General features: G+C 39.8%; 1 protein-coding gene and 1 pseudogene across 1 annotated transcript in view; both read right to left on the bottom strand.

Annotated features, from left to right (window-relative positions):
* The window catches only part of ADAMTS9 (ADAM metallopeptidase with thrombospondin type 1 motif 9), a 172,315-nt gene that overhangs the window by 92,299 nt on the left and 62,068 nt on the right, over positions 1–17,948 (bottom strand). The window contains exons 17-21 of the mRNA XM_003785516.3: positions 11,039–11,205; positions 10,814–10,943; positions 10,090–10,216; positions 2,014–2,224; positions 1,300–1,464 (exon numbers count right to left, since the gene is read on the bottom strand). Coding sequence (XP_003785564.1) covers positions 1,300–1,464; positions 2,014–2,224; positions 10,090–10,216; positions 10,814–10,943; positions 11,039–11,205 — 800 coding nt within the window. The remainder of the gene's footprint in view (positions 1–1,299; positions 1,465–2,013; positions 2,225–10,089; positions 10,217–10,813; positions 10,944–11,038; positions 11,206–17,948) is intronic.
* LOC111723754 lies at positions 12,449–12,567 on the bottom strand (annotated as a pseudogene).

The following is a 17,948-nucleotide window of genomic DNA, read 5'->3' as shown; positions in this document are numbered from 1 at the left end:
CGGACTGGATTCGAACCCGCCACCTTAAGTGTATGTGGCTGGCGCCTTAGCCACTTGAGCCACAGGCGCTGAGCCTATTTTATCTTTTTAAAACCAAATACTAGAGTAAACAAAGGCAGCTTATTAACCTAGAACTAAAGGCACTAGGTTTGCTGTTAATTTGTCCAGAAATCAGATACTGTTAATCACATATCCTGTTAATTGTCCACCATTCCAGGGATATTACTGGTGTCCTTTCCAAATTCCTGTTTTACGTATTTCACAGTGAAAGTAAACAGTTACTACTCCACTTACGTGGAGGAGATATGGGCATGCACGCAGCTGCTGCAGCAGGGACCCGTTTTTCTTTTCCTCACCTTCCTGACTTAGCCCATATAAGAAAACTTCTTTGCTCTTTCCACTTATTCCCTCTTAAGGAAGGTAGAGTGAGTCACCTGCTCAGGGAGAATCTCCCTGTGCCCTGTTCATAGTGAGTGTTTAAGCCTGGGCCATAAATTGAAGAAAGAGGCCCCATCTTCTTTATCTTGCTATCTTGGGGTCACCAGAGCTAAGCAATGGAGGGTTCACCTGGTGTTTTGTGAAGAAAAGGAAAAGCATGGATCTGGAATACTCAGCCTGGCCTATTTCTCTTTATTCCAAGTTTTTCTCAAGCAACAGGATGATAAGTCAGAGAGGTCACTCCCTGGGGTCTAATTCCTCTATTTCAAAGTCAAGGAAGTAGGAAACCTCGTGTTGACTTCAGATCTAAGCTAGTATAGCTTTATGACTAATAAAACCCTCATTTCCTTTCAGCAACTTAGCTAGGGCTCAAAGACGAGGGAAAGTGAGGGACTAGAACTCAAAATCACCAACAGAAGTGATCATGGTTGGTGATCCAGTCAAGCCTGCCATACCTCTGAGGTCACAGGAAAACTAGTTCCATCCAGTTCTAAAGTTATGCTGCAGGTGGAGAGCTGGAGCTGTTTCCTCAAGGATGGATGGGAGAAAGGTGCAGCAGGTTTAGCCTTGGATAGACCAGGAGAGCCCCCGAATTGCAGTATCAGAGATGAGCTAGGGGAGGGGTGTCCATGCCGCAGGCCACCTGCTGATTTTGTGAGGACGATTTTTTGTTTATCCGTGGTGTCAGATATCATGAAAAGTATGCATGGAACATTTTTTTGCTAATCAGCTTTTCTTAGTGTTTGCATATTTAACGTGTAGACTGGGACAACTCTTATTCTTCTAAAATGTAGCAGAGTTGAATAAATAAGGTTGGACACTCCTGAGTTGGAGGGAGAAATCATAGCCTTCTCATCTCACCTCTGACCAGTCTCCAGATTTCCACTGTGGACAAGAAAACTCATTGCACCTCTGAATGGTGACTTTGTCCTGATGGGTGCATTTGCTGTCATCCAGTACATCATTTCGGGTGTTGACACAAATAGCCCTTCTCCTCTGGGTCCCACCATCACAGCTTTTAGAACACTGTAAAGACAAAAAAATTAAATCAAGCTGTTGCCAAATTTTATACAAAGCATGCTCAAAATCCTGGCTATGCTGTTTTTTCCTGTCTTTAAGAAACAAACAACTAACCCTGGGTGAAAATGTCACTTATTAACTAAGTGATTCTAAGCAAGTCACTTCACATCATTGAGCTTTAGTCTCCTCATCTGTGAAATGGGGGGAAATAGGGCTATTTTAGGGGAGATATTTTCATGTTACCAACCTATTTACCAGGTTTTGTTGAAGTAAACATTAGCTCACTGGCACACAAAAATCAGTGTGGAGTATGGAAGGGGACAGGTTGAGCTGTTCTCACCCCTCCCAATGTTCCACATACCAGGCACAGTACAAATTAATCAGGGTAGTCTTTTTTTTTTTTGCAGGGCTTGAATAAGGTCAGGCATTACAAACAAATCATGGCTCTCTTTTCCAGATAGCCTATCTGGGGCTTCTCAACAAAACCCTGCAAGGAGCCACCATCAGCTAATGAGTCTTAGCATCTGAGACTTCTTTAAATGAGAGCCAACTTACTTCAGTCCAAGCAGAATAGCGCCAGCCACCTGTGTTACATTCTCCTGAGCATTTTTCCCGGTTGCTTGGTTTGGGGTTACTGCTGCAAAAACTGTCATCGACTTTCTCAGTCTTCCCATCCAGCCTGCTATATTTGGCACAGTAGATGTCTAATGCACGGTAACCCAAACCACACTGGGCACTACATTCACTCCTGCTGGCTACATGCCACCTAAGCATAACAAAATGAGGAACCAACATTATCGTCAAATATATATGCCTTATCTATATTCAGTTGGGAGAAGAATTGAATTATTTTGTTTTTCATTAACTCAAATACCATGAAGCTCAAAGCCACTGTCAATTACTAAAATCCAGTTTGAAACCAACATATCCATGTATTTTTCACGGCTGCCAATGCACATGGCAGTCACAGAATGATGGCCAGAGGTCCTGTCTTTGTGAAGATTCCCCCCAGAAACAGTCACTCTGAAATTTAAGCAACCAAAAAGAAAAAAAAAATCACACTGGAATTCAACAGAGCAAAAAACAAACAACAACAACAAAAAAACGTAATTTTATATTTAAAAGGTTCAAGCAACCCATTGTATCATTTGCCTTTTCCTAACAGAGAATCGATGTTGGAAACTCAGCCTAGGAATCCTCCTTTATGTGGGCCTGTGCTAGAAGTGCTCACTAGACATTCTGTGAATTAATAAAGGAATGAATAACTTAGACAGTAATTATGAATTTCAAGTGTGCTAAACCCTGTATATATTATCTGTGAGTACAGACTCAAATTCTATAGACCATATTCTATACAACTCAATTATACACTTGTAAAATCAGATTTGAATCTATAAATCTTTGTGACCTTTGAATCTCTAGTACCTAAAAGAGACTTTTGGGGCACACAGTAGGCGCTGATGAACCATCTGGTTCTTTTAATGCCCCAAGAACATGGTCAGAAGTGCTTAACTTAAAAAAATAAAATAAATAAAATGCTTAAGCTGAACAAGAAATGACCTTAAAATAAAGGTCTTATAAATCTGAAAGGAACAACTTTTTTGTAATTGTCATTTGATTTCATCCTTGATGGTTAAGTCTCTAACTGCTCAAAGACTGGGTGGTTGGCTAATTACTAATGTCCTAACCAGCCCTTCCTTGCATACCTGTCCAGGGGGACAACTCAGGAAAAGGAAGAGGAGTACAGGTCACATGCTGGTCTTGGAATTTCTCACTAATGTCCACAAATAGGTCCCAGTTAGCCATTTGGTAGTAAAGTGGGCTATGGAGTTTTTCTGTTAGAGTGACACAGTATTGGAGATTTTGTTTCTTACATGGTCGGTGAAGGACTGGAAAACAATGCTTTATATCAGGGTGCCCAACCTTTTGGCTTCTCCAGGCCACACTGAAAGAAGAGTTGCCACATATTAAATACACAAACACTGATGAAAGCTGAGAGCCTTGGTTTGAGCTTGCTATGATTTGTTTCACTTGGAATGCCATTATGGTTTGAAACACTGTACTGACGAGTTGGTTTTCACCTTGGAGATGAATGTTTAACTCATTTCAGTGAATGGTTAAATCCACTAAAAATGGTAAATCTGTAAGCCAGTTTTTATCAATTTCTGGCACAACTTTGGTTTTGATACCATAAACGACTTGATAACATGTCATAAATCCTAACATCTTGTCAACATTTGGCCTCAACTTAGTCGTCTTACTTCTGAAAAGCAAATGATGTTGCTGTGGTCAGCATCAATGTTTTTAAGGAATTCCTGGAATTGGTGACGATTCAATTCCTTGGCCCTTAGGAAATTCAGTCTTGATGAGGATTGGCATGATGTTATCTATTTTTAAAGCTTTTGAGCATACGTTTTCTTGATATACTATGCAGTGATACTTCATCAAACCTGAGTTTGGGGTGGCAATTGCATCATCTTCTATCATTTTTGAAAGTCCCTCTCTTTTACCTACCATGGCTGGGGTATCACCAGTAACTACCCAAATATGTTGACAATGGAAAAGGAAAATCACTTTAACATATTTTTTACTGCTTTGTATAAATCTCTTGATTTAGCTATGTCTTTTAATGGAACTAAAGAAGCTATTTCTTCAGTGACATTATATTTGTCATCAAAATAAATTCTCCAGTTTTTTTCAATTCACTTGGTTATGGTCTGGAGAGATAAACTAATTTTAGAAATATTCCCCATTTTTCTGGGACAAATTATATCTCCTATGGTTTCCATACGCTGCTTAATAAACTCACTATCAGTAAATGGTTTGGATTTTTTTTTTTTTGCCATTAAATATGCTACATATAACTAGCTTTTACAAAGGAATCCATTTGAATCGGAACTTTTAAAAAAATTGTTCAGAAGACAGACTTTTTAAAGTTCCACTATTTTGTCCTTATGACACAATTCTTCATATGCCTCAAATCTGGCAGCATGTTTTTGCATATAATGCCTTTTCAAGTTATCATCTTTGGAAACTTGCCTTACCATTTGTTTCAGCAAAATAAGTAGTCATCTGTCTACTTTTCATCAAAAAAATCTTCCTTCATTTGTAATTTTTCTTTTGGGGGATTCTGTTTTCCTTTGAGATGGTGTAGAAACCATGCTGGGATTAAAAAATGATAATAGATAAGGGACTACACCTACTTTTATTGTTAAAATTAATTGACAGGAAAATGGAAAGCAAGTTTTGGGTTCTTCCACATGTCACCTGCTGATAGAAGGCAAGGTGGAGGGCTATTTTGGAAAGCGTGGTGGACAGTTTGTGAAGCACCACCAATGTGGAAGTACCCTTGATAATCCGTGAAAAATACCTGACTTCTAAATAACATTAAGTGCCTAATGTTGCAATGGCACATTGAAATATAATCAATAATTGCTGCCTTCCCAAGTCACCACTAGCACATGTAACGTCTGATGGTGTCATTCAACTGCACTTATAAGATAATACACTAGAGGCTGCACACCACCACAAAACTGATGCCACACTGTGTGCAAACAGTGAGAGCGCAGTATGTTCATTTCATGTGATAAGAGAAACAGTGTTGTTGTTCAAGAAGAGCACAATCGAGAGCCACCAACAAAAAAAAATCACTTAATATTTTAAGCAAGTTTATGATTTTATTTCTGTCTCGGGCCGCATCCATAGCTATCTTGAGCCACGGGCTGGACACTGCTCGCTTTATCTCATCCGGTCACAGCCTGCGCAAGGCAAACTCTCACTTCCTTCAGGAAATGAGGCAAAAATGTGGCCCAATTCAATAGCAGCATCTGGAACTTTCATCTGCCCTTTGATTCCTGGCTACCTTCTCTTTGCCTTTGTCACTGTTTCCTACGGCTAAGGGAGGCAGGAGTCCTGCCCTTCCAAGAGAACACACTAGCAGCTCAGGGTGGCAAAGCAGAGTCTCTCTGGTAGACACTTAATCCCCAGAATTTCTGCAGAGAGCTTTCAAGATTCCATAGAATCCTAGAGAAGTTCTTCTCAAAATGCCGCCCTCTGTTTCATGGTCTTGCCCTGAACAGCGGTCTCAACTTTAGTGCTTTGCAATCATTTGGTTCATTTCATGGGAATCAAACACAAGTGTATTTTATTACATTTCAGAAAAGCATATTGCAAAGTGTTTGTTACTAAGTGGAAACTGAGAAAAAAATAGGTGAATATATCTATGTCACTGTCGGGGTTGTAGGATTAAATGGTTTTGAGAACTACTGAATTAAACTGGTTTCTACACTGCAGAACTTCTCAGGGCCTTCAAAATGTTGATCAGCATTATGAGTCTCCACATGAAAGGTGAGAACTGGTGAGGATTCTCAGATATAACTGGTTTGCCATGGATTGTCTTGTGGAACTAGGGATCCACAAACATGCTATGGGAAAAACTACAGTATTTTAGAATTTGATCACTTCGTAACAATCCTTTCTCCAGCCTTTCAGTTTTGGACATTAGCCACTTGGCAATAATTAGTATAAATCATTATTACATTGACCTTTAGTCGATAGAAGAAAGAATACCTTTAGGCTGGATTTCTGTCTTTGTGCATTCTAATCTGTAAAAACCAGTAAGACATGAGTTTGAATCTGGACAAATAAATATGATCTTCTCTTTAATTTTATGCATGGACATGCACCTCTTTAGTTAGGAGGCATCGGTTAGCCAATCCTGAACTCTGCCTTTTTCATTTAATCTTTTATTTCCTACTGTGTGATCTTCACTTCTACCAAAAGACATGGCCGCAATCTCTTTACCTTCTTTTCCTTAATGAGTTAGAGGTATTATTATTACCATCCAAGCCTGTGATCTGAGCTGCTATTCTCATTTGGTCTTCATAGAGTTTAAAGAAATAAAGGTAAGCACTAAAAAAACAGTGACTTTTACCAAATTAGGAATTTAGAATAGAGCATTTGATATACCTACCATATGAAAGGAAAATACTTTAAGCCATGACTTTATCTAGATAATGTGAAATTATTTTTAGTAACAATCAGAGGATGAGCTATGGCAGAACACCTGTGTGTGAATGTCACTTATTTACTAAGTGACCCTAAGTGAATTACTTAACCAATATCACTGAGCCTCAGCTTGGGTATCTATGAAACGGGGGAAAATAGGGCTATTTGGGGGATTCACTGAGACAAAGCACATATGGCAAGCATTCAAGAAAAGTATAATTTATTATTATTATCTTTGGTGTTTTATTCTACAACCAAGTTTTAAATTGTGTAATTCCACATAAGCCAATGAGGAGAAATCCACCTGAGATCATTTGTATGACCCTACATAAAAGTTACGTGGCTTTGAGGCTACCTTTTAATGTATTAGCTTTGTAAGGTCTATTTGAATTTTATGTCTAAGGGTTTCCAATGCCAGAGAAACTTTGGAGAATATCAGATAAGCCAGTGTCAGCACCAACCATATTGTGGCTCATTTTGGAGTCTATTCAAATATTGAAAAACATTGGTTTTTGAAGTTACAGATCAATTATCATCTCTATTCTCAAACTAATGCTCTGGGAGTAAACTTTTTTTCATTTTTAATTCATCATTTTTTAGAGACAGAGTCTCACTCTGAATCCCAGGCTGGAATGCCATGGCATGACCACAGTCAGTGTATATCAAACTTTTAGGCTCAAGTGATCCTCCCACCTCAGCCTCCTGAGAAACTGTGTGTGTTGCCACCATGTCTTGCTAACTTTTTTTTTTTTTTTTGAAACAGAGTCTTACTCTGTCACCCTGGATAGAGTGCCATTGCATTGTAGCTCACAGCAACCTCAGACTCTTGGGCTCAAGCAATCCTCTTGCCTCAGCCTCTTGAGTAGCTAGGATTACAGGCACCTACCACAGTGCCTGGCTATTTTTTAGAGATGGGGTCTCACTCTTGCTCAGGCTGGTCTCAAACTCCTGAGCTAGGCAATCCACCCGCCTCAACTCCCTGAGTGCTGGTGTGAGCTATTGCACCTAGCTAATTTTCCTTTCCTTTCTTTTCTTTTTTATTTTTTTTTTTTCTCAGAGATAGTGTCTATGTTGCCCAGGCAGTCAAGAATTCCTAACCTTAAGCGATCCTCCTGCCATGGCTTCCCAAAGTTCTGGGATTATAGGTGTAAGCCATCATAGGAGGCCTACTGAGGTAATATTAGCAGTTAATACTAAATAAATAGAATATACTATTTATTGATTTATTTTAGAGATAGAGTCTTGCTATCCCAGGCTAGAGTGCATCATAGCTCAGTATAACCTCCAAATCCTCAGCTCAAGCAATTCTCCTGCTTCAGCCTCTTATGTTGCTGGGACTACAGGTACACACTACCACAGTTGGCTAATTTTTCTGTTTTTAATAAGAAACAGGAGTCGCATTTTTGCTCAGACTAGTCTGGAACTCCTGGCTTCAAGGAATCCTCCTGCCTTGGCCTCCTAAACTACTGAGATGATTGGTGTGAGCCACCACAACCAACCTCCATGAGTTCTTAAACAACTTCTTTTCTATGGTCACATTCTAGCACTCAAAATGTTTTGTACAGACTTGCCTTCTTTGTGATCACAGGAGCATGCTGAGCATGCATCTATCATGAAGGACTCAACCAGCCACAATCTACTTCAGCTACCAGAAAAAGGAAAGGTGAGGAGTTCCAGGAAGATAGGGAACAGGAATGGGGCAGAAAACTTACGGGAATTATTTCTTTTCACAAAGGAATAAAAGCTACACAAAATGGATCAATGACTATCACCCACCATTATAAATGAAGTAAGAATAAAACAGCTTTCTCCTAGGGGTTTAGCACACAGGATCTAGGGGTAGACAAGCTGCTTTGGAACACTGAAACCTCTGTCACTCTACTTGTGTGACCTTGAGCAATTTGCTTAACTTCTCCTAGCTTTCTTTTTCCTTATTTGGAAAATGGTGATAATAATAATAACCATGTCATAGTGCTGTTTGAAGAATTAATAGGGTATTAATTATTTTAATAGGATAGTATAATAGGATAAGAACTATCCTATTAATAAAAGGGTATTAACAGGATAATACATAACTGTATTAAAGCAGTTCTTTGTAAATGGTTGGCTCTATTACTACTACTTTCAGAGTATTGTGAATTATAGTGATTATTTGATATTAGGCTAATCTGAAAAGTCACCTCACTCAATTTATTAAGGTTATACTTCAAGTTAGTTAACTATTTTTTTTCTGAAAAGACCTTTCCTTTTAACTCTAGTTTTAGTCACTTGCCAAACAATGGGCTTATGGATGCAACCTAAAACAAGAATACTCCCCAGTTCAAACATCAGCTTTTGAATATTTTCTTGTCTTTCCACAATGAATTTTGTCAATGCTCTTCTACAAGTCAGTGACAAGCAAGTCAGTGACACTGGGTAGAGAAGTGTGGTAGGGTGCAGAAATCCTGGGCTTTAAAGTCAGAGCCTTTGGTCAGGACTGGCAAAGAAGATATGGCACTTGGGCCACAACTGCCCCTCTGACTCCTATGGCAGGCATCACCAATTGATCACAGCACTTCTCTTTTCTCTCAGAGCCTCAAGAGAGTCTTATAATCTGTACTCCAGCACTGTAGGCAGCCAATCATTGGACAAGATTTGACATGGTCATGTGGAACCCTCAAAATGCTTCCATATTCATTTTGCTACTTATGAATCGTGAGTTAACACAATTCGATACCACTCTACATTGGTAATTTCTCTTCTTAGAAAGAGAATAAAACAGCAACTCACCTGACCTGCATTTCACTGTCATGAAGACTACACAATACAAGCTCCAGCCTAGTTCAAGGCTATGGACTGGTTTGACTGCCTTTTCCTTATTCCTATCTATATTCATTAATGGTGGCTTAATCCCAAGCACTAGGTAAACCAGTACACTGATCAATTTACTTATTAGTTGCTGACCTTAAGTATTATTGAAAAGAGATATTCTTAGATTAATGTAAATAATGATGAGTAAGCAAAATAATGCAAAAATTGCTGGGGAATCTGGGGATGGAATTAAATCGGTATGGGTTGGTGAGGTCCACAGGGTTAAACATGACATAGTCGACCTCACAAATATATGGGAAAGCTTTAGAATTCTCCACCCACCCGATATTTCCTGCCTAAGATTTCATCTTTTTCTTCTATGTAGAACTGTCTGAATATCAAGATATCTGTAGACTTTTCTTCTTGTTCCTCACATGACTCTAGTGCACCACAACTTTCACATGCCTAAGAGTTCTCTCTGTAGGGGGATACATAACAATATAAGTACTTTGAGCGACTATGGTTTCCTCTTTTCTTTTGACTGTCAGACCAAATTTTTGTGTACGATGCTAATACCTAGGCAGTGAGTTATAAGGATCAAATGAGAATGTTTTTTGGCAAGTGCCACACTCTATTAGCTATTTTTAATTTCCAGGCAAACAAGAAATCTGCAGGCAGATGTCCTCAATCATCAGTTCCAGAGGGATGAAGATTTGGCTAAAGCTTTTTCATGAAACACAAGAAAGGGGAACTGAAGACCAGCATCCCCACCTTCTCCTTCCCACATGTAGAGGCCTCCCACAAGACCCTCACAAGTCAGCAGCAAAGTCCCACCTTAGGTCACAGTCTGTGCCACAGGGTTCAGTAATAGGTTCTGGCTGGGGCAGCCGATCACATCTTTGATCAGAAACGGTAAGCTGATCAGATTCCCTGGTGCAAACAGGTTTTCGTTTTCGTTCCCCTAAGCAGGGAGGAAAAAAAATTATTCAGGGAAAGTAACCTATTCCATAAACTATTTAAACCAGGTATTGGACAAAATTTTCTCTAAAGAGCTAGACAGTAAATATTTTCAAGCTAAATAACCTCTTTGCATCAACTCCACCATTATGAGGCAAAAGCAGCTGCTTGTAGATAATACCTAAACAAATGTGCATGGCTATGTTCCAATAAAACTTTATTTATAAAAGTAAGCAGTAGGCTAGACTTGGCCCTGGGGCTGTTGTTTGCCAATCCCTAATTTAAATAAAAGGAAACAAGATAAATAATATATGATATGACTTCTAAAACCATGTCTCTAGAAAATTAAGGTGACAGGACTGATTTTGCTTGGTTTTACATTTGTGCAAACCTCTTAGGATGAGGAAAACTACCATTTACTGAATTCCTTTAAAAATTCAACTTGATAGCCAAAAATAACCAGATAGATTCAGACAAAGCAGATTATAGGATGTATGTAGATAGAGAGGTTCATAGGTTGCGCACATTTGGCTGTTCTTTTAAAAATGAAGAGATTTTTAAAATTTCTCAAATCCCCCAAACTCAAACTCAAAGCAGATACCTTGGCAGGGTTTGTTGCATGCTTGCCAAGGTCCGTGACTGTTCCAGTAAAACTGCTGAGGTTTATCTTCAATTGGAATATTAAAAGAATAGCGCACGTCGGGGTTGTATAACTTTCCCACCGACAGAACCTGGAATGCATAGACAGAATGGAGAGGATGTTTGTGGGCCTGGTAGTTCCAACTGGAAGAAAAAAAAGGTGGTGGGTACATGGACAAGTATTTACCTGAAGCAAAAGTTCTTGTTCAATGCGATCTGTGGAGTTGATCCTTTCCACAACGTTGTCAGATCCGCTGTACTCTATCACAGCATTCCCAACACGGATTTCCCTTTTGGACATTGTGACAACAAAGTCTCCATTTAGCAAGAATTCACCTTTACTGCTTGATAAAGCTGTGAGAAAAGGAAGTTTGTTAATCTGGTGCCAATGACTAGCTGTTTAAAACATGAAATAAGGACAGGGAGTCATAGTGTAAAGAACACGAACTACTGAGCCAGACAGGCCTGATTTTAAATCTTAGGTTTGCCACTTGCCACCTGTGTGGCATTTGGAAATCATTTTCCCTCTGTCAGTCTCCATTTATCTCTAAGGTGGAGATAAGAACACCCAACCCTCATGGTATCTGTGAAAAAAATATATATAATGTAGGTGTTCCAAGACCCACAGTTACAGGATTATGATGAAAGCAAAAGTGTAATGATTTGAAAATATGTACAAATGAACTGAACACTTAATAAAACTGGTTCCCACACAAATCTCTCTGTGTATTTTAGGATTAGTTGATCCTACTGAGTCTTGGATAAATTGTCTTTGTTTGACAGATGCTGAAATCTAAAAATACATGGTTAATAGAAGGCTCACATGTCACCTGTATAGTAAGGACCACTGTAGTAGTCAGTCTCAAATATGGCCCTAATGATCTTTGCTTTCTCATATTCATACTTTGTATCATCCCCTCTCATACTGAATAGGAATTACTAGGTAATCACCATGATAGTGCAGAAATGATAAAGTATAATTTGGGCAAGGTCAAAGGCTTTGTGGCTCTGCCTTGTTCTTCCTTGGACTGCTGACTTTGGGAGGAGGCAGCTGCCATGTTGGGAGGACACTCAAGGAGCCCATGGAGAAGCCCCTACAAACATCAGTGAAGAACTGAAGTCTCCTGCCAAAAGCTCCAAGTTGTCTGAGATGTGTATCTTTCAGTCCACAGTCAAGCCTTCAGATAACACCACAGTGCTACCTGCTATCTTGACTACAACATGACAGGTATTACTACCAGAAGTCAGTAATAGCAGCTCTGTTGCTGCTAATTTCCTGACATAGAAACTGAGAGTATATATTTGCTGGTCTAAGCTGCTATATCTTGAGACAACTTGTCATACAGTAAGAGCTCCCCAGACCATTATTTTTCTTATTGTTTGGGATTCATTGAGGGTATGAAGAATTAGGTTACACTGATTGGATCTGTTAGATAAAGTCCCTCTTATAATTGTGTCCCACCCACAAGAGGTGTGCCATATACCGTCATCCTCATCCTCCTCCCTCCACTCCTCTCCCCACTTGCTCATTCCCTTACTGTCCCCCACCTTGTATTAGCTCATCTACTGCCTTCATATTAGAATTGAGTGCATTGGATATAAACAATGGCTAGATGCCACAAAGTAGGTAGCAATGCCTTGACTGTATGAGTGTCATCAGCATGCAGAGTGGTTAGTACTCCCCTCTTCCATTCTTGTCAAGGTGTTATACAACACCCAGACCATTCTTTCTAAAATTTCCACCACCTTCCACTGCCAGCACAGATTTCATGTTTTTTGTTTTTTTTTATCATTTTCCCACTTTAATTTTTCTCAATGGCATTTTGTTCATGATCTCTCCCCAAACAAGAATGTAAGCCCCATAAGGGCAAGAAGGTTGAAACTGTTTTATTGGTAAATATACCCCAGTTTCTGAAATAGCACATGACAGATGCTCCAGATACTGCCAAGAATGAAAAAAAAAAAAAAAAAAAGCAATGATACTGAAAAAGTGATGTTGGAGAACTGCTTAAATCAACTGTCAAAATATGGCCAAATGAGGACTTGACAAGAGTTAGCCCAGTTATGGAATCTAAAATGGTCCAACTCATAGAAACACAGAAGAATGGTGGTTGGACAGAAGGAGAATGGGGAGATATTGTTCAAAGGATACAAAGTTTCAGTTATGCAAGATGAATGCACTCTGGAGGTTTTAATGTAAGGCAATGTGACCAGTTAACCAGACTATAATGCATACTTGAAATTTACTTAGAGGGTAGGTCTTATGAGATCTCACCACAAGCATGCATGTGCACACACACATACACACATAGATACATTTTAAAAGAATGGAGGGAAGGAAGGAAAAAACCAAAAGAAAATGGTAATTAAGTTCAGTGATATGTTAATTAGCCTGGTTTGGGTGATTATTTCACAACATATAGAAATATCAAATATTAAGTTGAACACCTTAAACACACACAATTTTTATTTGTCATCGGTACTACAATAAAGCTGAAAAAAGGAAGAAAAGGAAAAAAATTGATAACGAGGATGATAAAATAGTTGCTTCAAAAAGAATAATTTACTTATCAAAGGGCCAAGAGAGATTCTCAGTAAAGTTAATGAACCCTGTGAAAGCTTTTCTAAAATCTACTCCCTTTCAGATTTTACTGTTAAGTCCAAACTTCATACTCTGCAATTGTACGACTTCATATGGAAAACTTCTGAAAAATATTTATCTATTGCTTTATTCTTTCCAAAACCCTAGCATAGTTGAAGTGAAAATATAATTTTTTGACTCTAAAACTTTATCTTCCTACTTTTGTATTAATTTCTCATGATAAAATCCCAATGTTATCTTTTCCCCTTAGTAAGTATTTATTACAATATTTTGGTGTCATTTTAAGTACAGGTCTTACCCTGGTACCACTGCTCCTTAAATAATGAGTCCTCCTGAGTACACACACAAACCAGGTACTCAATAATACATCAGAGCCATTCAACGTTTGGGCCCTGAACAAAACATCAGAAAAAGGTTCCCTTATCTTTTGTAATTTGTGCACATTAGCAAATCTCAGCAGTGAGGAAAGCCTTGACAGGTACTCAGGTGAATAAAGGTAACATCCCAGATACCAATGTTAATCAGTTGGTACCAGCTGCCTGAGAAATCACATAGAACAACATTCACGAGCAGCATCACGTCCCAGCATCATATTAACAATCTCTGTCTTGGTCACAGAATGAGGAGTGACCAATTCATCTCAGGCAAGTGCCAGATCCCAACTCATCTTTCACTGATGCTGGGGCTGTCCATTCATCACTCAGGTAAGAAGTGATGGGTATGCAGAAGGGGATTTAGGTCAAGTAGTGCACCCTGACGGGGAAAGGAAAGAGGGCTGAGATGAAGCTCTGAATGTTCTTTGTGGTTCACTGGCAGTGGGATCTTCATTTTCTTGGACACAGAAATCTCACAGAGTTTACGCAGTTGGATACTTTACTCATGCAAGGATATTCTCCTAGGATCAGGGATTAACTACATTGAATTCTGTTCCCAATCCAGTATTTAATTTACCAGAATTTCCACTCATAGGAACACCATTTAGCCCCAAGGGAGGAACAAGAAAGGCCTTCATTTGAAATAGCTGGGAAGAACACAGTGACACAGAAAAAAGCCAGGGTTAGCTTTTAAAATGATAAAAGACCATCCAACTTCTTGGCTCTACATCCTTTGATAGTCTCTACTCCCTATAAAACATGGTTCACACTCCTTACATAACCTTGCTATAACTTTACAAATCTTATCCTCATTTACTGTTCTAGTCTCTCCACTCACTCCTACCAATAAACGTACACTTTCAGACCTGTATACCCCGAGGTCAGTCATTTATTTTTTTCTACATGGAAGCAGTTAAGTGAAGTAGTTAAAACTGTCACATCTGGAGGCAAACCGGTGAGGATTACAATTCTTCCCATTCTCTGTGTAATCTTAGATAAATAACTTAAGCTCCCTAAGCCTCAGTTGCCTTCTCTGTACAATGGGTTTCCTATAGGTTTGTTAGGTGGATTACATAAGACCGTGCACTGAGGCTTTAGTTCTCAGCAGACCACAACACCTGCATAGGCACTGTTAACCTGTTACAACTCTGAGGCAGGGTCTCTTACACTATGTAGAGGCTAATTCACAGATGAGAAAAGCGGGACTCAGAGATTGTTAATTTGCCAAGGCCAGATGGTTTCTAATCAAGGAAATCTATTTCCAGAGTCTGTTAACCACGAGAATTTTCCAAGAAGGGAGTCAGCAAATGTTTGTTAAATTAGTGAATGAATTTGAGCACTTTTTCTTACATATAAATGGAAATAAAAATATGCTTAGGTTACAGATCTTTAAAAATTCAAATTGTTCAATTTGCTAGACTGCATAAGCCCTTCAGCAAAGCAATCATTTAAAAATTGATTTTCGTAAGCCCAAGAAAGATCCTAATCCACAGTAAGGTGCTCCATGGATGATGGTGAAAGAATGCGTGCTGCGTGGAAGCTGACACTCAGGGAGAAGGGAGAGCTTCCAGCCAAGCAGCTTTTCTCTATCGGTGTGAGCCTCTGACAACCCCGGCTGGCCTGCAGCTCCTGCAGCGTGAGGCCCACTGGCCATGCCAGATGCAGGAGTTTCAGTGGGTCACTGATTGGAACTGAGGTCGTTTCTGCAGCACCTGGGGCATCCCGAGGCTACTGCCCGATGTGGGTCACTCACGTGGCGACAGCATGATGTGCTGTCAACAAAATCACCCAGTTCTTTCAAGTGAAGTCCTATACTAGCTACTCAGCTGGAGTTTCACTAAAAGGGGGAAATGAAATGTCACATGCCAGTTCTGTAAATTAAGTGATAATCCAGTTTGATTGTATACAAAGAGTGATGGGCTATTCTAGGTTAATTGGGGGGCGGTCTTTTCCAATGTCCCCAGGGTTCCTCTCATGCTTACATTGATTTGGGGCATTTTACCCTTCACTGCATGTTCTTTATCCCAGTCAACAGTGAGGAGGATAGAAGCTCAAATGATAGAAGATTCCTTTTACGATCTGCTTTCATAAAGGTCCCAGACATCCTTAAAATCATCAGATGAAGAGAAATTCCTGCTTTATCTTACACCAAATCGATTCCTGCCTTCCCATTATCACAATTAATCAAGAGCTAAGTGTGCTGGAGACAAATAAGTGTGACAGAAATGGCTACTTTTTCTTCCAAAGAGATATGAACATGGTGGCCCTGGGTACAAGCTGACTTTAACTCAACAGGAGGGAAGAGTCCATGTGAAAGGCTGACCTTTGACAGAAAGTCTTTCTGCTTCGGTACCTTGTGAAACAAATAGTTTCCTGAAAACAACTGTCTAATGCCCAACCTCCCACTAATGCGATTAGGGGAGCTAATTTCCTGGGTTGGTTTCCCTCCCGTTGCACCCATCAGAACTAGGCTGCTACAAAGGCCCTCTCTCCTGGAAATCGCTTCCTCACCAAAAAACGCAGGAGAGTATGGCTTGACTGACGATTAAAAGAACGTGAGGGAAAAGGATGAAGATCGCTTAGCAAAGGAATGGCTATGACTCCTGCAAGACACAGCATGGGTCGGAAAACCTCGGGCATTTGCTGCAACCTTCCGGTGAGCCAAGAGTAAACATTTACACACCCCGGACTTGATGACAACATCAAATTCTTCCTAACTTGTTAAGTAACCACCATGAGGTTCAAAGGCTCTGAGGTCTTGACTTTCACACTCAGTGGCCTGTGACTAGCAATCTATGCTCACACACTTTTCATTTGCTTCCAGAAATGCTTTCTTATGCCAACAGGTGACTCTTTAATTTTGTTTTCTTTTTTTTTTTTTTTTTTACAAGGAGATTAAGAAACCTCCAGTGAGAAATAACAAGTTATCAGGACGCCCACCCTGAATTTAGGCACCTGACATGGGCTGATTAAGTTGAACATAATGGAGGCCACTACCTGGAGGAGATTATTTTTCCAAGGAGGAAAAGGATAGAAGAGAATTCTTTTCCCTCTCGAGGAGAAGAAAAGAGCAACTCAATGTGGTTTTCAGCACTCAGGAAATTAATTTATAAAGGAGGTTGCATGCAATGCAGCTTGATTTAATTAGGAAGTAGTAAGGACAAAGAAGTCACATGCTCAAATTTATAACCAAGCACACGAAGAAAAACGCACATTTTGCACAGTGGTGGAATGAGAAATGCTGAATTCCCCTCAAATAATTTGAACATAGTTCTCAAGAATTATGTTAATTGTCTTATAAAGTCAACACTCCTTTGAATGTTTAAGGTGGCAAACAGCCAGTGCAGCCATTTAGTAATTAATTCCGAGTAAGACATTATAGGCCTTTAAAGGTGGGGATGAATCTGTATTTCCAAGGTAACCCCATTCTCTATGAAGCACACAGTAGGTACTCAGTAAAGGGTGCATGAACAAGGCTGCTCAATGATTCAGCATTTACTTCAGACATGTCATGTGTAGGCTATATTATCAAGAGCTAAAGATGTAAAGTGGGGACTTGTCCTTACGATACTGGCAGGCTTATGACTAAATATGGAACAAGTCTCATCTCCGTTGGTGGCAACTCCAACTCTTCCATCGCTCTGGTCAAAACCCTGCCATTTTTGACTCTGCTTGATTTTTTCACATCTTTGACTCCTGTCTTTCTCTCACCCATTATACTCAGTCCACCAACACCTCACGATGGCTCTGACTTCTAAAGACATTGAGAATCTGACCACACTCTCGACTGCCACCTCCACTGCTGAGCCACCCGCATCTCTCTCCTGGATTACTGTGACAACTGCCCAATCAGTGTCACTGCTTCTGCCCTGACCCTTTCCATACCTTCTCTTCTGAACATAGCAGCCAGAATGCACCTTTATAAACACAGATGCAGTTATCTCATGTTACACTTCAGCTCAAAACTTTACGGGGCTCCTCACGTCTCTCAGAGTCCTTCCAATTGTAATGAGTATGGCCCTCTAGACCTAGTCCCGGTACCTATTCATCCTCATCTAGGCCTGTCCTCTGTGCTCACTCAGCAATACCCACACTGGCTTCCCTCTGTTATTACAACAATC

Source organism: Otolemur garnettii, unplaced genomic scaffold (assembly GCF_000181295.1).
Source record: "Otolemur garnettii isolate 467f Iridium unplaced genomic scaffold, OtoGar3 scaffold00015, whole genome shotgun sequence".
NCBI lineage: Eukaryota > Metazoa > Chordata > Mammalia > Primates > Galagidae > Otolemur > Otolemur garnettii.
This window is presented reverse-complemented; position numbering and strand designations above follow the sequence as displayed.